At 38.0% G+C, this 17,869-nt stretch overlaps 1 protein-coding gene across 2 annotated transcripts in view; it reads right to left on the bottom strand.

Annotated features, from left to right (window-relative positions):
* Positions 1-17,869, bottom strand: part of sipa1l2 (signal-induced proliferation-associated 1 like 2) — a 137,303-nt gene that overhangs the window by 79,983 nt on the left and 39,451 nt on the right. Inside the window, exons 2-4 of one of the 2 annotated variants that reach the window (XM_056468790.1) lie at positions 2,284-2,457; positions 727-2,154; positions 519-646 (exon numbers count right to left, since the gene is read on the bottom strand). In XM_056468790.1, coding sequence (XP_056324765.1) covers positions 519-646; positions 727-2,098 — 1,500 coding nt within the window. In that variant the 5' untranslated portion in view covers positions 2,099-2,154; positions 2,284-2,457. Of the gene's footprint in view, positions 1-518; positions 647-726; positions 2,458-17,869 lie in introns of both variants that reach the window. The other variant, XM_056468791.1, reaches the window with a different exon arrangement.

Here is a 17,869-nt window from a genome sequence, read left to right as displayed (position 1 = left end):
GTAACGCTTTGGCTTTTAGCAAGAGGGCCATTGTATGCTCAACCGCCAATTCAGCAAACTATCCAGTCACCCTTAGGAAAACCCCTGGCAGGCCATATATGAAAGATCTCTTGCCATTTTGAAAGCCACACTGGTCGGGACTGTTATAGCATCGGTGGTGAGAATCATGTAGTACAGTAAGGTAATTTATACCACATATATGGAAAAATCAATAGCACGCCGCAGACATCATCCATCTCGAGCTGATTTTCAAAACAATCAATGCTATTACTGAGGCAGCTCTGATTTGTGTTCAGAGGAGATAATGTAAAAGCATTGGGAAATGCACTCAATGGAAATGTGGAAATCAATTATAAATTAATGAGAAGTCCACTCGTTAAACCACTTATTTATTTTACTGCACTCATGCAAAGCAGATTGAGTGAATTCCCTTCCATTCATTTATATCCCTGACCTTAACTGGCTCTGGATCTACAGATGTCTGTTAAATGGTGTGTGTTTTATAGACATTGTCCTACCTCGCTGGTTCTGAAGATGACCCTGTAATTATACTGTGGTCCCTCCTTCCCCTCCTCCAGTTTCTCTCTCCGAATGCTGACAGCGACCGGCCCCAAGTTCTCATCAACACCAAAGTAGTTCTGGTGCTCTTTACAGACAAGAATACATAAGATTACACAGTGATACCCTATTTTGATCAAATAAATGTGTCTCTTTAATAAAACGTACCTTTATTGAAAAAGAATTTTTGATAGTAGTAAGCGCCCATGTCAATGTGCTCAATGATGTAGCGTTTGAGGCAATCCCGCGGTATAGCGTAGTTTTCACGAGAAGCATAATTCTCACGGGACATCTCCAAAACGGAAACCCCCGCATTGGTGCAGTGTGAGCTTAAAGTAGACTCAATAGAGTTATTGTCACCTACATTGCTGTTGGGTGGTGCGCTGTTTGGTTTGGTGGCATTCAGTTTCCTTTCACCTTCACCCCCAATCTCGTTACGGAAGTATGGGCAACTCAACACCAAACCACTACTCTTCCCATCTCCTTCATCGGGATCAGTGCAAACTTTTTGCCCAAGTTCCTCACAGTTGTCCAAAGGGGATTCGCAAAGAGGCAAGGGGTCAGGACCATCCAATGCTCCACTAATTTGGTGTTGGGAAGCTGCAGAAGCCCCTGTGGTAATGTTCTTCCGACGTGCCAAGTTGGCACGATTAGTAACAGCCTCACTAATGTTGAAAAGCACACTCTGGACATCATAATGAGAGAAACATCTCTGGAAACTCAATGGACGACCATGTCTACTACAATCGTCCAGTTCGCTAAGTTGGCGTTGCTCACTTTTCATAGTCTTCAGCCTGCGGAAAATTGATGTTTCCCCCTTTTCGGATTTCTGCCGCTGTAGGAAGGACTTCTCCCTTTCTCGGCTGTAGAAAAGCGAACTGTCCACATAGTCCGAGTAGTTGGGAATGCAGAGAATGTCCCCCCGTGCAATCTGCGCAGCAGTCTGGAGACTTGGAGAAACTGTGGTCTCGTATCGACGAAACTCCGGAAACCCATGCGGAGGCGGTGCGCTTGGTTGCTCTGAGTGTTCCGACTGGAAACCCTTCAGATTCCCAAAAAAAGCTTCATCAGGCAAACCCTGGCGATTGATGGAGGATGTGCTTCCATATTCCCTATGCAAAGTTGCACCTGTATTAGGGTTGATTGCAGTCTGATCCATGTCCTCTGCCCCGATATCACTGATGGTGACATCACTGTTGCTCCTTTTCTGAAGGGCATGGTGAACTTTACCAGGCGAATGGTTCAGAAGTTCCCCAAGCCCATATTTGGCCTCCAGAAAGCTGGGATTTGGAGGTGAGCCTGGGCTTGGTTTGACCGCATCTTCTGGAGACTGAATGGGTTGTCCATTCTGGAAGGAAGTCATTAGGCTTTCGTATCTGGGTGGTGGGCAAATGCCATCCTTCTTCTGTGGCCAATCCGACACTCTTGCACGTACACCCATCTTGGGCACAGCTGGTGTTCCTTGTGCATTTGCAGCAGGAGGTCCCATATTCCCATTCAAAGCTTGAAGCTTTTTGGCAAATAGATCATCGGTCTGCATTTCTGCGGTGAGGCGCTTCTCAAGCTTCTATGGCCTCGTCTTCTGTATCTCTGGTCCTAAAATGAGTGACATTCATACCTGATATTAAAGATGTTGCCTAGAAGACAAATTACAACTCCAGCATTTTATGGAATAGCGAAGGTGCTTAAAAGTGTCGCTAGAAGTCTGTGAAAATTATGACTGACCCACGTCAGGGCGTTCAGACCTAAGGGTCTGTAATCCATAGGAGGAGAATGAGTCTCTTTATCTCCGTTTCACTGTCAAGGACAACTGCTCACTCCACGGGAGGGCAAGCAGGAGATACGGTCATTTCACAGGCATGTAGGCTTAACAAAGCCAGGTGGGATCTCTCTGATGCTCTGGAAGAGAACAAGAAAGAGAGAGAGAGAGAGAGATCATTAGAGAATCCATTTGGGAGGGAGAGATACCAATGTGACCTTGAAAGAATGCAAAGCACTCAAAATTCTCATCTGAACGAAGCATCAGCAAAAAGGCCAATTAATTTAATAAGGGTTTGAATGTCTATTCAGAAAGCATATTTCTATTTCACCTGAACGCATGCCATTTCTGGATCGACTATAAAACAAATGTACCACTTTTTTGACCTTCTAGTACAGACTAATTAGCGATAAGCATCTAAATGAAAAAGCATTAGCAGTCTATGCACTCTGATAAATGGCAGAACAGATCCAGACTACTTTCCCTTCAGTTGTAATGATGTTCAAAGTGTTTTTTTCAAGAGGTGTTAACAAAACTTTGAAAAAAATTAAATAATGCAATTTTTGTTCCACTTGCATAATTTGCATTTGAAAGTACTTGACAGATGGCCATCTTTTTATGCCCTTCTTTCACAAATCGCAAACAAGATGCAGGCTGGTGTTTATTTAAATCACAATGAATGGTCTAAAAATGAAAACGAAAATGACAAATTACTAAAATAAACCACCCTCTTGAAGATCATCACAGTTTTATATTAAGGTTTTCCCATTGAATTCAGTGATTCTCAAATGTTAAATGTAATTATTAAAAGTATAATTAACCACAAAGATCATATAATGATATGATATGAGGGATATAAGCGTTTAAAAAGGTAGGAAAAAACTCTCCAATGTTGTTTAATGTTAACATCAAGCTGGTACAATGTGTCAGTTTCATACAGAAATAAAATGAATACTTTTTTTAAAATTCTTTTTTTTAAAAAACCTTAAAATTGTACCTCAGAATAGGTATTATTTTGGGTCACCACCTGATATCCAATTTAACATCTGGGTTTTGCAGATACAAAAAAAAACAAAAAAAAAACTATTAGGAATTACTGGCTTTGTGCAACAAACCCACTGAGACTTCCTTTCACAGAAAGAGCTTTTAAATATAATTTCATCCAAAAATAAAGCAATATTAAGAGGGTAAAAGAGTATAAAATGACAATACTGACAGACGCCGCTATGGGTACATGCTGTGAAATTTACCAACCTAAAAATAATCCTTCAAAAAGCAAGCTGATTAAACTGGCATTTATTAATATTGTGCTTTGGACGCGCAGTCCTCTCTGTCTGTTACATACTGACCCCAATATCTTTAACCCTCACTCTGAAATAAACACATCTTTGTGTCAGTGTCAACACCAGCTGTGCATATACCATGTTTAAGTAATGTCGTTTCATAAACTGCAATATCCATTCAGAGTCCGGAAATGCACTGGATTTAAAGCAGTTATATAATATGAACATTAAAACAAAAGTGACATTACTTGCATACATATGTGAAATCCATGGGTCCATGTTTTTTTAATTAAAACAATAGTTTTTTTTTTTGTAATCAAAGCATAACAACCATTTCTCCACTAAACTGACTTTCTTTTTCAGCAGACGTCTAGATAGAGCAAAGGGGGAGATCCCTGTTAAATATTCATCAAAAGACATGGCGCTGACATTTGAACAAAGCGACACATGTTCATCCCCAGAGGAGAAACAGAGGTATTGTTGCTTTTAAAACATAAGTGTAATCAAAAATTTAAAGCGCAGAAGTTCCATGAACAAAGCAAAAAAAAAAAATGTAAAAATCCTGGCAGCACTTAACATTGGGTTAAGCTGAACATGGGAAGAACAGGGAGAGTCTGACAGGCTAAACTTAGCATTGGGCCTCGGATAAAAAAAACAAAAAAAAACAATGTGTACAAATACAAGTTATTTCATTATTAACAAATGCTGTTAAATAATAAAAGGAGGAAAAAACAACATGCATGGAGGCTCTCTTTCACAAACAACACAAAGCCTTGAGATACTGGCAAATGATAGGGTGAACGGTTTAGTTTCATATTTCACCCAAACTAAAGTAAATAAAGAATTTGAAATGCTCAAAGACTAGGACTGTGGGATACTGGGAAACTATGTGACATGAAATTATAATTGAGTCTTGCTGCAATATAGATATTTTTTGTAAAATCCAGTATAACACTTACCAAAAGAAATACTATTTTTATTAGCTATATATATATATATATATATATATATATATATATATATATATATATATATATATATATATATATATATATATATACATATATATATATATATATATATATAAATAAAATCAGATCCAATTTAATCTAATTCAGCAAACAACAAAATAAGCTGTCAACATTCTGTCAACATGGCTGTTGTCATTAATTTTCCTCTCATGTCTCGATTCCCATCATTTTCTTCTCCAGGTTCACTTTCGGGCTGATCTTACAGTGGCTGAGAGAGCTTAACGCGCTGCAATTTAAGAAAGCACATGCAATTGCAATAAAGTAACGAAATAAAGAAACGATCTTCATCAATTTGACAGTTGACCGGTTTTGACAGTTGAACGGTTCACCGTTGTGTTACGTCGATATTTGCAAGTGTCGTGACTAATTGCAGCGCATTTCTTCAGTTGTTTGTGTTGTGAGAAATTGGAACACGTGTGCTGTCAAATTGATGAAGATCGTTTCTTTATTTGCTGATGTTTTTTGTAATTGCACGTACTTTTTTAAAATTGCAGCGTGTTAAGCTCTCTCGGCCACCGTATGAACTAACCAATAGCAGAATAGCACCGACTGGGGAGGTGGATATAAAGAATGTAAAACCCCATCTCATTGGTCAAATTTGGATAAACAATCTATGTATGCAGCACAAAAATGCTCAGCACAAAAAATAAATGTAATTTATTACACCACTATGTAGGGCTGTGCGATTAATCGAAATTGAATCGCAATCAAGATTTGAAGCATTACGTTTAGCCAATCAGAGAAGGCTGCAATATAAAATATATATATATGTATTATTTAGCAAATGCGTGAATGTATGTCTGTATGGGATAGTCTTACTAGCCAATTAAGTGAGCACACTTTCGTTTTGCTCAATTAGCCTCGTGCAACCGAACTACGCTGAATGCCCACAGAAAAAAAACAAAAAAACAAAACATACAAACAGGAAAGCGTGGACAAGTGATGACATTTGCTGCTTCAGAAGCATTAATAGATGAATTAATATCAAAGGACAACAGGAATATTTTGGTTTCAAAGTCACAGACAGCGAACAAAAACAGGTCATTCGTAAGAGCTGTCGCAGAATTGTTGCCACAGCATGAGGAAATACAACAACCAGCACCTAAAAAAGCCCCACAGGCGGCTTTATAAGGAGTGTCTCGCTAAAAAGTCAACTGAAAGTATTGCCAGTGACAATCTAGTAGCAAGCAACAGCAAAGTACAATTTCTGAGCTGCTTCAGCCATTCTACTTGGCTGAGTATGTATTTTATAATTATTATTCTTATTATTTGTTTTTTAAATAAGCTACACCATCTCCCTAATCTGAGCTCAACGCGTTTACAGAAAAGGTAAGGTCATTTTGTGTTTACTGTTTGCTCTAGAGAAAAATTAGTGTTTAATTTCTAATTATTAAAAAAAATTTGAATAAATGTTTAAGTTAAAATGTTTTCAGATGAAGTATTTAAACTATTTTTTAAGAAATATTGACTACAAAATTAAAGCTGAAATCAAATCGAAATATCTGTCCAAAAAAAAAAAAAAAAAAAAAAAAAAATGCAATTAGATATTTTCCCCAAATTGCACAGCCCTATCTCTATGTGATAAGAATGTCATACACATCATAGCAATGATAATCTATTGCACATAATAGGATTGAGAAATTCAGGAAAATAAATGCTTGGTTATTAATAAAATAATGTCCTTTTAAACCTCAGTAAAATACATACTTTCTGAGATAAGGGTAAAACTTGTGTTTTGAAGGATATAAGCAAAGTATGAAGAAATAAAATTACAATTAATTAGCACAGCAATCCTTACATAGAGTCTCTTGTTTTGAACACACCAGACCAGATTTTTTTTTGCCATTTAAACCATTGTTACAATAAATTACACATTAAAAGTTCAAAAGTTCAACAGTGCATCATCTAATTTCCACACCTAATCCCGCAGCACATAAATATAAACTCACGTCTTAATGACTTAAAAGAACATCAAATGTAACATGAATTATTCACATCTTACTGTAATTCCTCAGTGGTTTAAAAAATTCATGTCGTCCAAGGCACAAAGCATCACTTTGATTCCCAGATTTGCAACAAATATCTGTTTTGGGACCAGATTACTTTGGAATAAATGTGTCCTAATAATGTGTACACAGTCTTTAGAGGCATTAGCACATCTGATCCCAATATATCATCCTTATCCAAAACAAGAATAGTCAGAGAAATGGTGCATAAAGCAAACCTTTGGAGAACAACAAATTGCACATCTGAAAGTAAGTCTCCCTCCCACAATCTCCCGCTGAGCTTCAGAGCCAGGCAAATGGCCAGTCCCGTCCCAATCTGACGCCCTCCGTCCAGCTGCAGTTCCAGTACAGGTCATTGATTACCATTATGAGCCGGTCCCCCTGCTTTCAAACGCTTGCTCACATGCACCGTGCCTCCCAAACAACACAGCTCATCATGGCTATCATCGCCCACCGCAAAGACACACTGACCCAATCTATTTAGACAGCTGGATCTATAGCGGCGACTGTGACCACATCGGCCTGTCTATCATTTCCAGCAGCCACAGTTGTTAAAAGGAGTCCCTGTCTGCCTGGGGTTGAAGATATGAGGGAATATTAGAACAAAATCTCCTGTTAGAAACATCCACTTCCTGAAAGAATAATAAAAAAGGGTTTTTTCTTTTCACAAGAGAAGACTAAGCAGATTATGTGTAAAGCATTGTTTGGCATTTTGGTAATAAATCCACAGCAATTTGATTGTTTCTCAGGAAACAGATTTAGTTAGTCGGATGTTACTTAAACTGCGTCACTCTTTCCTGGATGATTGACGGGAACAGCAGTTTTTTTTTTTTTTTAAAGGAGGCTGAGAGAGAGAGAGGGGCTTTGATATATAGTGCGAAAACAGATCAAAACAATGCTGAAAAAGAGGTCAACGCACTCACAGACAGTCTCTGTCTGCACAACCCATATACATAAAGGTCTAAAAGTCCACACTCAAAATCTCATCTTAATCTCTAAATGTTTCAGAAGATATTTGAATAAACTTATCAAGAGATGACAATTTTGCACTACTTCTAAGTCACTAATCATACATGAAAATCTCTGACAGTATTTTTAGCAGAGGGTAGTGTTCATTTAAAGATCTTTTTTATACTTTCCAATTTAAAGAGCCTCTATTTTGCATTATAAAAGGTCATATTTTGGTTTTGGGGGTCTCCAACAACAAGCTGATATGCATGCAAGGTCAAAAACACTTCCATTGTCTTAGAAAATGCATTTAGTTTTACCTAATTAACACAATGACTCTTGTATGATTTTTTTTCAGCAATTTATTTGTTCCCAAACCCCTCCTTAGCGCGAATCTAATCTGCACTGATTGGTCCGATGACAGTCTGTTGTGATTGGTCGACTGCGTTAAGCGCGAGATGGAGAGAAATGCCCACCACGGCTATGAAGTAGCACACAGAGTATGTGAGAGCCCAATGCAGGAATGCAGTTAAACGCTAGCATACTCTACTCTTAACTCTAACCCAAAGAAATAACAACGACACACATTCAGTGTTAATCCACACAGTGGCAAAGGTTGAACTATTTTGAAAATTGACTGCGCCGCACGTGTGTATGAACAGCTGATGGTGGCCATAACAACAAGAAAAGGCAGAGGATTGAGAGATCAAAAATAAATTTATATCGGTAAAGGAGGAAGCACACGGCACGTTTTAAATGTGGTTTTAGACACAATATGTGAATAGCCCCATACAGATTTAATCTGAGAGATACATTACAAGCTCTGATCTATAACAGATAAGTGATTACAAGCCGCGCGGGGTGATTACAACTTATAACACGCAATTAAACACATTTCGCAAACTACACAAAACAAGGCAACAATTTTATTTACACTTCCATTACAACAGTTACTGACAAAGTCCCTGTCAAAGTCTGACAAAGTCCCATACATGATACTCTCTGCTGCTCCTTTCTTTAATAGCCGACGAGTCCCGCACTGCAGCGTAGGTTACTGTATCAAAAATCTGAAAAATGACAGGAACAAACACAGCACCAGGTTGGCTATACTGTCCCCTCAGCCAATCTCCATCTGTCAGTGATCGTCATCTTCGCATCATAATCAATCCTGTGATTCCCAGCACACGCGCTAATGTCTGAAGGGAAAGCACGTTGACATTTTACCGGATGCGGTACTACATATTTGGTGATGTACCGTATCGACGTCGACACGTTTAAGCAAAAGATCCGAACCCAACTCGATTCATTCATTCGACTCTGAGTTTTAAACACGGTGCACTTTCAGATTTAACCCTCAGCTGGATGTTTTCATTCTCTTACTGCTGTTACACACAGCATTGAAGCTCATTTTCAAAAACCCATAATAGGGGTTCTTTAATTGAAAACTTGTATTATGTTTTTGACATTTTTGACAAGTTTTTCAATCCACCTGTTTAGTTGTGACGTATGAAATACTGTTTCCAGGTCCAGGCCGCTACTCAGGTGAATTGAGAAAATATTCCCCCTTGACCCTTTTTTAGTTATATCACACATTAAAGTTATTTTTTTTTAAATTAAATCATGGCGTACACAACAGTCTCTGGTCTTGCTGCATCACAGATATCAATATTTTAATTTATAAAAAAATTACTCACTTTCTAGTCATCTGATATTAGGCATGGTTACATATATTGCGATGAAGATTTTCGAAAGTATTACAGCACTTTATAAACGTTTATTATTACCATTTGTTGAGCCTCCTCATACAGTTTGATTGACCGCTTTGATCCGGAAGCCGCTTCACATCACGTCAAACTTAACAAGAGGAATGGTCTATAGACATCCATTTTGTCTGTATTTGTATTGTTTGTATTTATATTAGTATTGATTTTGTCTGTCCCAAAATTTTATGTATACTCAATAATATTTATGCTGCTTTTTCAAACTACTTACTAAAAAAATGGCTAAAACAACAAGTTTTTGACTTTTTTGGGACAACTTTATGTGTTAATGCACTTAAATTAGCAAACACAGTTAAGTTAACTTTAGATTTGTGATTTGTGTTGGGACAGCATGAGCAAATTCTGTGGAACCCTGCATTTATAAGAAAAAAATCTAGGTATACCTAGGCAGAGTAGAATAATAAAACATCAGTATACAGAAACATGCATACTGTAAGCCTCAGTCACCACTGTTTCTTAGTTTTTATGTAAATTCCACGAATGTAAAACTCCAGTGGACAATGGGCCAATCAAAAGACAAAACAAACTGTGACGAAACTCACAGGCCATGCCCTTTGCATTTGCATATATGTCTACTTTAGGTCATTAATCCGGATCTGACGAGCAGCTACTCATTAAGAGTACACGGCTCACATGTAGCTTTGAGATCATAAAAAAAGCTCCGAAACTATTAATATGCACACCTCAGACTGCATTATATGGAAAACCCAAACGTTTTCTAATGATGTAACAGTGATAATTGTCCTCCCTTAGTTATTTTAAGCATGTATTTTACTCACTATATATTTGGGACTTTTATTTTGAAAACGCGAGCCCCAAATTGATTATTTTGCAGTATTTATTGTGAAAATTTATTGTGAAAGCTCGTGCAGAGGTTGATAATAATTCCTGGCTGTTTTTTCTTCAAATGTAGCTTCAAAATGCAAGGCGATATATTTCTATCATAATGTTTTGTCAAGTTTAATTATAATTTAGCCTTCATTCACAACAGATCTGATGAGCAAAATAGGTTAACGTTAATCTGATTGGGTTTATATTTGTCCATGTTCAGCGTACATCATGCTGTGTGTGTGTAAGAGCGGCACATCAGAGCAGAGCTCATTAATATTCACGACACAATCCATATATGGGCAATTATGCACCTTCTGATTCTAGGGGTATTTTATGGAGTAATAAATGCACATAGGAAACAGTTTCTGTTTTTTTTTTTTTTTACTTACTGAAGCCATAAACCTACTATGTAGATATCAGAGAACAATTTAACTTATTAAACCAATGCAGTATATGGCACCTTTAAAAAAAGTGACTTGAAAAGATTTGTTGGCATATCAATTATTTTTAGACTGAATGTCTTCAGTAAACCATGTACAAATACATATATAAATTAAAATGAAGACTTTATGAAAGTTGCTAAAATTTTAAAATGTTTATGCAACTGAAGCACTGCTATCACTAATACAAAATGTTGAATGAATATAATTTTAGTTAACATACATATCTGAATTCAACTAATTTAAAAAAGATATACCTAAAAACACATTTAGTCTCCATTTCTGCAATAAACTGACTTTCCTATGGCCAAATCAATTCTACAAGGTTACACCAAATTGATTATTTGCTTCTTGACCTGTTCACTCCTGTTTTTCCTGAACAACAAATGGATGACTTTGACAGAAGGACTAAGTAAACAGAGTCCTGCTGTGTCGGGAGGGTAACTGGGGTGAGAAGACACCTAGCAGGACCAGAAAGTTTTGACATTAGCCCCAGTGAACACCCTACATGGGCAACACCCTGTCAGATGCTGTCAAAATTATCCAGGCTCTTTCCGCTTCAGCCCCGATCTCACCTACATCTCTAAATCCTGAGACGCTGCTAGGAGGTCTTGTGTTCTCATTTCCCTTTCCTTGTTAGGACTGAGGATGGAGTCTCTTTGGCGCTTATGCATTCCACTGCTAGAAGCACTATAACAAGAGCCAGGAGCCGTTGTGCCCTAATGCCTCACATGCCGTGGACGCTTCTGGATTTATTCCAAGCGACGGCATGCAGGAAAACCTTAAAGACTGTTTTACACGGACATTACAGCACAGAGTACATTAGCACAGTCTACAGTCCATAAGACAATCACAGATAAAACTGTTTGAGTTACATTACAAATTACAAAACGTTCAGCAAATTTGCTTTTTTAAATATGATACAGACAGACTGGCTGATACAGAGAACCAATGGGTTATATGTACAGCTAGTGTTTTTCAGCCAATGAAAAACTTCCAGTGAAAACTTTGTGACTATTTTGAGGTTCCTTTTAAAGCATCGATGTTGTGATGTAATTAAAATACAGTCAGTTAAATAGACTTAAGCATTCATTTAGTTTTAAAGCATAAAATGAGATGAAAGACCGTATAGACACTAGTGCCGCTGTGGTGAGTCCCCCCTGGAATCGAGTCCACTTAGGACCCCAATGGATCGTCTGCGTTGAATGCGTGATCAAAAGGGCTTTTTATAGTCTATTCTCAGTCTTGAGATTTTAACAAGACTTATCATATTAGTAACATTATTATCGGTAACTACAAGTTGACGCATAGTTAAAATAATTGAAACGTTTGTAAATATTTAATGATGTCTTTCTGATGTTATGTAACATTACATATTTACATATAAAGTGGTAGCACGTCGTAGGCTATCTAAAATAAAAGCACTAAAGAGAAACTCACCATGCCACAACACATGCCTTTAGTTGTAGATCAGTATGCTTATATATATATATATATATATATATATATATATATATATATATATATATATATATATATATATATATATATATATATATATATATATATATATATATATATATATATATATATATATATATATATATATATATATATAATTATTATTTTTTTTTTTTTTAAATCAGGTGCTACAAACTATAACTGTTACAACTCCAGTGAACCAATAGGATCACCAAGGGTCCTAGGCGAACCCAATTGTCATGGGGGGACTCGATTTCTCATGATAGCGTCAGTAGCAGCAGGCTAGCGCAGAAACTCCATTGAAAATACTGGGGTAAAATAAATTTCTATATTGTAAAGACATGGCAAGAAAATTTTTTTTTATTTAATGCAGTGTTTCTGTCTGGGTCTGATACCCACTTTATACCGTATATCAATCAGGCAGTGAAGATCACTGATTTTTAAAGAAATTAGATCTTAAACGGGGTGATTATGTTTGTGATGACTGTTTACTGGAAGCACTTGGGCTGGTTGACTGAAAACTAAAAGTCTCTGTGCATATACCCCATTAGACCTATAGACCAATGAATGAATGATACCACAAACCGAAGTTACAAAACAATTAACAAACAAAGGATCCATTAAACAATAGATTGAAACTACAAACCAATGATACAATGCACCAGGACTACAAACCAATAAACAAACAATAAAAAAATAATCAACTAAGGGTGCACTCACACCAGGCTATCCGAACCATGCGCGGGCACGTTTTCCAGTTCATTTGACAAGTGTGAGTGCTTCAAGTCATACCCAGGCACGGTTTAGTTGGCTGGCCTAGGGCCGGTTGGATAAGGTGTGCCAAAGCGCAGTTCGGTTGGGCTTTGGCGCAGTACACTTGTAATGCCAAAGCAAAGCGCGCCTGAGCCCGAAACTGAATACACAACGTCATTTTTAAGGGGCTGTTTCATATGGATTTATTAATCATTCTTACTTTTCAATGAACACGAACCGTTATAGTTTATTAAAGATGCAAACCCCCCCCTGCCACCTTCAGCAAACCTGCTAATACGTGCAGCACAAGGAATTTTATAAACATTTATGAGTGTCAAAAGGGGTGGATCTGTTCTGTAAAATATTTGACTTTGTGTCTCTGCATCCCAAACGACTAAAAATATATATTAAAAATATAACTAAAGCAATGTCCATTGTGCTGAGCGAGAGCGCTTCTCTCCCTGTTAAACTGAGCATTCACATCATCGATGACGTAAGCGTACTCCAGCTCGAAAAGTAAAAAAAGCAATGTGAGTGCAGGCCATCGGGGGAGAGAGAAAGGGGGACAAGAGTTCTTCGGAACAATTCAAGGCAACTGTACCGATGTTCACCAAGTGCAAACACAGATACAGTCATCCCAATCATCACAAATACTGCAGAAGACCTATTGGGGGCAGACATTGAGGATGAATCCAATGAATCTTGATGAACTCAGAGAATCCTGCAAGAATGCTTTCTTTGCCATTCCAGATGACTTCATTAATAAGTTATTTGAGCCACTGCAGAGATGTATGGATGCAGTCGTCTAAGCTCATGGGAGTCATCCACACAATATTAATTCTTTTTTAGAATTGCTAGAGAATCAATCGTTATGCGACAAATCATTTTTGTTCCTTCCACCCCTAGTATTTTGTCTAACAGAAAATATACAAATACTACACCACTCTGTTTATTTATCTGCTACTTTACTGTATTTTAAGATATTGGTCCTTCATAACCAACGAAAAAACAAAATGTCATGTTAAAAAAACAGTTAAAAAAACAGAAGGCTAGCTCTACTGTACACTATACAGGAGGATGTGAATGCTGGGAAAGAGAGGAAAAGGAACAGACCCAGTGAGAGACTGGCGGAGAACAATAAACAAACAAAAGCAGGTCTCACACCCTTGCAGGCAGCACGAGTGGGCACGAGTTGAAAGGTTGGACCCCGGGGGTTCACGGAGGGGGCTTTCTGAAGGCAATACAGCAACTGACCTTTACCATTTGGGTTAATATAATTTCCAGGTGTTTACCAAACAAACACAGGCCTCCAATGGCGAGCAAACAAACTGAGAACGGCCGTGAGAAAGGGCAGTGGTTTAGAATTGGGTCAGAGTTCTGGCTTAGACACAATAACCCACATTTCCTTCATTTACAGTGTGATACAGCCCAGATATGACTGCTTCCTAAGTATTTTGCAAAGCGAAATGACCCCTAGTTGGCAGGTTTTACGCAGGAATGCACGCTTGTCTGCCAGAACATGTCAAGATCTTGTCATTTTCACTGCTAGAACTTTAACAAGAAGGAAGACCCATCGTTTCATGCTAAAAGCTCATAGCTTGACTGATCCCCCCTCCTAATATGGGAAAAGGCCCTAGATAAGTCGGTCCAAGAAAGTCGGTGCTTTTTTTGTTCCACACTCGCTTCCATGACTTCAGATTTTGGCTTTGACTGACCTGGATAACATGTATCAGCTGTTAAAACGAGTCAGACAGACGCAAACTCACTCAGCATCTGCTACACTAGACATGAATGTCTGTGATGGATTTTATGGCATTCAGCCCGATGAGAGATAAAGCCCTGTTAATGATACAAGCTGCAACACACAGTATTTCATGGGCTTGCTGTCGATCTTATCAATAACATCTGGAGTCACCATTGTTTAGATCAACATTTCCTCATCCTCGGCAGGGACCAAAGTGGAGGAGACATGCATGCATTACCATTGAGGTTTTTTATTGCCTTGAAGCCAGTTGGATTTAAACATGAGGGACGCCCACCTCCTCCACCAGATCCTATTTTTCTCACTCACTCTGGGCCAAAAACATACTCTATCTATGCAACCAAGTAAACACAAGCACTTCTAGCTAAATGTGTCAGCAACTCATATCGCAATCAAGTACAGTTTCCCAGCTATGCCGCAAGGGTGCTTTAGTGTAATCTGTTTTCTTACAGCAGCAGTTGCTGAGCAAGATAAATATAAAGTTAATTAAACTGTCAAAATATTTAAGCTAGCTAAATTACTGCATCACACACCCTTGAGTTAGTTAATGCTACTATAGTTACGGAAAAATCTAAATTAAGAAATCTAATGTTTTTATTAAACAGTATATTTCTGTGTATGCTATAAACAATTTACCTGTGCACGTTTTTTTTTTCTTTCATTCATGGTATCAACTTTAAATCAAATATATCAACTTTCCCTTGACTTAACTTACCCTCTCTACAAAATCTCCTCGCTCACATGAGATTGTACCGATTCTTAAATGATCCAGTGTGATAGTAATAATCTATAATAACACTGTAAATGTGCCAAATGACACAGAGTAAGTCACTCATTTTGCAAAAAAAAACAAAAACATACCCAATGACATTCTGATGAAACCCATAAAGCAATTTGAATCTTACTTTAATTTGAGTTGTTAAATCAAAACAAAAAACATCCCTGTATAGGTTTCAGGTTGTACGATCACACCGGTGTGATTAGAACGTTCAGAGCGCACGTTATCAACTGCTAAAATTCAAATCTGACGGCGGTCACAAAGGCACAGAAAGACTTTAGGACCAGAGTTCGCACAAACCATAGCCCAGACCACCTCTTTCATCAGGGGGACTCTGGTACGGTTTACGAGTGCGTAGGGCTACTGTAATGCTCTGTTTGCTGGCTGCCCAGCATCCTCTATTAACAAACTTCAATTAGTACAAAATGCAGCTGCCAGAGTTCTAACCAGGTCTAGAAAATTTGATCACATCACCCCAATTTTATCCTCCTTACACTGGCTGCCTGTTAAGTTTCGTATTGAATTTAAAATATTGCTTCTTACATATAAAGCTCTAAATAATCTAGCTCCTGCTTATCTAACCAATCTTCTGTCTCGCTACAATCCAACTCGCTCTTTAAGATCTCAAAACTCAGGACTTCTGGTAGTACCTCGAATAGCAAAGTCGAGTAAAGGAGGTCGAGCCTTCTCATTTATAGCTCCTAAACTCTGGAATAGCCTTCCTGATAACGTCCGAGGCTCAGACACACTCTCCCAATTCAAAACTAGATTAAAGACCTATCTGTTCAGTAAAGCATACACTTAGTGCACCACTTAGGGGGCTTCCACACAGGTTATGCATCTTGCTGATATACACTGTGAACATCAGCTACGCTAATTATTTTCTTTATTCTCCATTTCCACCTGGGGATACTCTTCCCGAGGCCCTCAGACTATGCAGAGTCACTGATTCGATCCAAGACCAACGACGAGATGATCCCAAGGTTTCCATATCCTGGACCTGGCCGAATCCTGAACAACTACTGCGATGGTCATGGAAGAGTGGAGAACATGAGACTGTTTCCTATGACGCTCCAGAGACAGACGAGTCTTCGCTGAGGCCAGCTTCCAGCCTCCGCCACTGAGACTGCAGCTCTGCACAAGACGTTTGGCCAGCGGAGAAATTAAAATGGTCGTGCCCAACTGAGCCTGGTTTCTCTCAAGGTTTTTTTTCTTCACTTCCGCCTTTAGTGAAGTTTTTTTTCCCTCTCCGCTGTCGCCACTGGCTTGCATGGTTCAGGATCTGTAGAGCCGCGCATCGTTGGATTTGCTCTTCAGTGTTTGGACTCTCAGTAGCACGATTCTGGCTAAAATGAGAGTCATGATTTATTTCTTTTTTTGCTTAAAATCAAGATCACGGTTTTCTCACGATTCTATAGATGTGAAATAAAGGTTAATATCAGTAGGCTACTATTATTTTTATTATTATTATAATTATTCCCAAACATATGGTAAAATCACAATAATGTGTCGGTCTACTGTTGGTAAAATGATACATTTTGTATAGACTTTGAATGGTGGATTTAAACAGACTTTAAATATGTCCTGTTAGTTAATTCACAGTAAAGTGATGAACTCAGAATACAACTATTCATAATTCTGAAGTTGAATTATTGTGTTCGAGACATTTGCTTGCAATCTGTCATTGACAGCATTATTATACAATTTTTTTACTGGTAAAATGAGAAAATTTGTCATCATCAGATTCCCTTCTGCATTATCTTCAACATTATATAGGTTAGAGTAATTATACTGACACAGTAAACATTTGTTTTCATGCACAACACTTTGTGTTCGCTATGAAAGAAAAAACATATCATGTGCTGGTCGTAATCATAACTCTAAAATGTGATCATTTCAATGATGTGTGCGCCAGTTTTACTTTCACTGCCACGTGTGTTCATGTCTTGTCTGCAGTCACTCTGAGATAAAAAAACACACACATGCAAATCATACTTCCCACACGGCTCTCAAATGATCACTCTGTGCAACAAACTGAACATATTTTATCAGCTGTTATTCACAGCCTATGCAGGTTCTGTTCACTAAAGTAGAGGTAAACAAACAGTAGCTACGTCAGCTCACATGTGATTTCACGTCCACGAATACATCATTGCATTAAGAAAGAAATGACATTTTTGGGTGAATCATAATCACAGTATGAGACACTTTTAACACCATTTGGAGGTGTCCATGTTGCTGAGCAGCGTATGTAAAACAATGAAAAGACTTGTGCGTCCGCCTTTATCCTGACCTTGAAAATATAATTGGCTGAATTGGGTGTAGGATCGAATCAAGATTGCAATCTTTGTTCGATTAATTGTGCAGCCCTGCGAGTGTGCACCCGAGTTCAGAAGACATGTTTACACTAGCTAAACGACATCAAACAAACCCAGGTGTGGACTAAAAGTGTTAGTG

This window comes from Danio aesculapii, chromosome 11 (genome assembly GCF_903798145.1).
Source record: "Danio aesculapii chromosome 11, fDanAes4.1, whole genome shotgun sequence".
NCBI lineage: Eukaryota > Metazoa > Chordata > Actinopteri > Cypriniformes > Danionidae > Danio > Danio aesculapii.
The sequence above is the reverse complement of the archived record's forward strand: the minus strand, read 5'-3'. Positions and strand labels throughout refer to the sequence as shown.